At 21.1% G+C, this 3,576-nt stretch overlaps 2 protein-coding genes across 2 annotated transcripts in view; one reads left to right on the top strand and one right to left on the bottom strand.

Annotated features, from left to right (window-relative positions):
• The window catches only part of EHI_137230 (uncharacterized protein), a gene marked incomplete at both ends in the record, with an annotated part of 643 nt that extends 264 nt beyond the window's left edge, over positions 1-379 (bottom strand). The window contains one exon of the mRNA XM_648759.2: positions 68-379. Within this exon, the coding sequence (XP_653851.2) occupies positions 68-379 (312 nt within the window). The remainder of the gene's footprint in view (positions 1-67) is intronic.
• Positions 380-2,949: 2,570 nt separating this feature from the next.
• Positions 2,950-3,576, top strand: part of EHI_137120 (calcium-dependent protein kinase 2, putative) — a gene marked incomplete at both ends in the record, with an annotated part of 1,402 nt that continues 775 nt past the window's right edge. The window contains one exon of the mRNA XM_001913844.1: positions 2,950-3,571. Coding sequence (XP_001913879.1) covers positions 2,950-3,571 — 622 coding nt within the window. The remainder of the gene's footprint in view (positions 3,572-3,576) is intronic.

The raw sequence follows: 3,576 nt of genomic DNA, 5'->3' as shown, positions 1-3,576 counted from the left end.
CAAGGAAATGTAATGCTTCTGAAAATTTATTGTTTTCAAATCTTCTTTGAGCAGTTTTTTCTGGAACACCTAGTTTTATATCATTACTTTTTCTTTTTTTACATCTCTCTGCAATAAATGATGAAAAAGGAATTTCATCATATTGTCTTTCTAATTGAATACTTTGTATTTTAATAAATTGAATTGTTACAGTTGTTTTCTTAGAAGGTTTACAGATAGTAATTGTTGCAAATTGATTTAATAACCCAATAAAAAATGCTTCTTGTAATGCTTGATAATTTCTCCATTTGGTAAATTTATATCTAGAGGATTGTTTATCAATTGCTGGATCATCTGCCATATAATCAAAGTATCCAACTCCTTTAATAAGTTTTGACATGCAATTTTAGTTATTTTAGTTTTTAAATTATATTTGAGACTTAAAATAGTTGTTCGCATTAATGTGTTTCTTTTGTTATAAACCAATTATAAATTAATGATTTGAATATGTTATTATCTAAATCTGTTTCTTTTCTTTTCTTTTTTTCTTAAATTCAATTTTTATTTTTAGATAACCTGATTTATTTATTTTCCTTTGAGGTTCAAATAAAATTCCCCTTTTCTTTCTCTTTTTTTATACATCCTTAAATATCTTCTTATTTAAGATTTATTTTTAAGAATAAAAATTCTCTCAAATGGTATAAAATTGACTACTAAAAATTTCTTTAATTAAACATTACTTTTTAACATTTCCTCTTTTATGTTGTTTCCTTTCTTCTTTCTATAATCTAACATTACTTACTAAAAAAATTATCGCATCGCATCGTTGGTTAATGAAAATCATAGTAATGAAGCGTTACTCAATCAATAAATTTTGTGACATATATCACTTATTATAAAAAAGGCTATTTAAGTAGAATAGTAAATTAGTAATAAAAATTAGACTTTTTTTCCTTTTTCCTTTAAACTTTTACATCTACTTCCGTATTAAATATATATCTTTGAAAATGACTTGTTTTTTTTCCACTCATTTATTTAATATTTTATAAAAAATTTAAAACTATTTAAAGTATTTTTTACTAAACTTTTTAGTATTTGAAGTATAATAACTTATTCATTCATTTAACAGTTTTTCTCTGTTTTTATATTCCTTTTATCTTTTATTTATCTTAGGTTTGTTGTTATACTGTTATTTAAAAGGATATTTTCCTACTAATCGTGATTAATCTTAGAGGTAGTGTTATTTGTGTAATTAACTGAACAGTTTTTTATTTATTTCTTCTAAAAGATATATATATGAAGTTTATTTATGTTAGTGATTATTTTTCTATTAGTGGTTTGTTATAAGATTGATTCAGAACCAAAAAAAGAATAGCACATTTTTTCTAAAATCTTCTTCAAATAAAAATTAAAAAATTAATTATCTAATGTCTACAAAAATGATTTAGAAATAAACTTATTTTTTGTTTAAAAATAGTATTTCAAACATAACACAAAATGAACATCTATTACTTTCAACTTCCTAAAAGGAAATAATTAGATACAACTCTTTCATTATTTCAAACATTACATAAAATTAAAAAAAAGTATAAAATAACTGAATGTACTTAGTCAGTATGGGATAAAACAATTTTCTATAATAATTACAGATTATTTTATTATACTTAGTTTGAATTAAATGGTTTTAACTTTAATTTAACTTAAATTGAAAATACTTAAATTGATTTATAAAAAATACAAAGTAAAAAAAGATAGTTTTATTGTTAACATAATTAGAGTAACTTCAATGATGAGAAATTAAAACAAAAACCAAAATAAATCCAATCAATTATCATTGTTATAATAAACTTGAACAGTGATTATTTTCAATTTAATAAAGCAATAAGTTAAAAAAACACAAATTATTAAATGAATTATATAAACAGTTAAATTAATAACAACCAATTACTTCAATCAATTTAAACAATAATAAGAATATTAAAAATTAAAAACAAAGAGGTGGTATGTGATTATCAAAGGTAATAAAAAATTTTTAATAGAAAAAATATATGTTGTTTATTAAATTATATTTAATTTATATCTGATATTGTTTTAAAAAGTATAATAAATTCTAATAACTTATTTTTTCCATACAACCTGATTTCATTTAGACTATAATTGTATCCTAAATATTGACATAAAAAATTTTATTAAAAATTTCTGGAGATACTCTCTATTTGATTGGTAGAATTTTATAACTTTGAAATTATTGTTGTTTGGTATGAGATTTTAAGTCTCTTTTGAATTATTATTGCTCTATTAAAAATAATTTTAAATAACAAAAAATATCTTTTATTGTAATAAGTTATTTTTAAATATGAATCTTTTGAAAATAGCTTAAAATTTAATTTTCAATATCATTCTATAAAACTTTTGGAATTTTCACAACAAAAAAATACTTTTTTTAAAGTCTATGTTTTTGGATTATTTGTTTGTATAAAATATATTAAATAGTTTATTTTTTATTTTTGTGTTAGTTTTATGAATGATTATTTCTTGTGGTACCCATTTAATATTTATATAATAATATTAAATTGACATTGTTTCAATGTTTATTTCGTATGTTCTTCTTTTTTTAAGTCTCTTTCATTTTATTCAATGCTTCATTGTAAGATAAAATCTTAATAACTAAGATATTAATAAATACTGAAAATAGTTTTATTTAAATTATATAATATAAAAGTTATTTCTTAGAATTTATTGGTTATTCTCATTAATATTAATAACTGTAAGTATAAGTGATAAGAAACCTTCATAGATATAAGTCATATTGAATTATGAACAAAATATTATTTACAGAAACAAATAATTCCATAAATAAAAAAAATTTTAAATAAACAACAAAAAAAGAATAAAAATTGTTATAAAGATAGATAATAATAAATTCCTACAAACAAAGTGTCCAAAAAAGAACTACAAAGTTCAGTTGGTATGTCAAAGGAAGTTGGAGATTATCTTCTTAAAAAAGAAATTGGAAAAGGTGCATTTTCAGTAGTTTATGAAGCAATAAAAAAATCAACAAATGAAGAAGTTGCAGTAAAAGTGATAGATACAGCTAAATCAGATCCACAAAAGCTTCAAGGTGAAATTAAAATATTAAAAATGGTTGACCATCCATATATAATTAAATTATATGATGTATTTGATGGGAATGATGGTAAATTATATATTATAACTGATCTAGTTAAAGGAGGAGAGTTATTTGATAGAATTAGTGATAAAACATTTTATCCAGAAGATAAAGCAAAAATTGTTGTTAAACGATTAATTTCTGCTATTGGATATTTACATTCAATGAACATTGTTCATAGAGATTTAAAACCAGAAAATATATTATTAAAAAGTCCTGATGATGATACTGATGTTCGTATTGCTGATTTTGGATTTTCTAAAATGATTACTGAAGATGCACAAATATTATTAACTGCTTGTGGTACACCAGTTTATGTTGCTCCTGAAGTATTAAATGCAAAAGGATATGGAATGGAAGTTGATATGTGGTCAATTGGGGTTATTACATATGTCTTATTATGTGGTTATCCTCCATTTTTTGGTGAT

Source organism: Entamoeba histolytica, genomic scaffold (genome assembly GCF_000208925.1).
Source record: "Entamoeba histolytica HM-1:IMSS scf_1104750518397 genomic scaffold, whole genome shotgun sequence".
Lineage (NCBI taxonomy): Eukaryota > Evosea > Mastigamoebida > Endamoebidae > Entamoeba > Entamoeba histolytica.
This window is presented reverse-complemented; position numbering and strand designations above follow the sequence as displayed.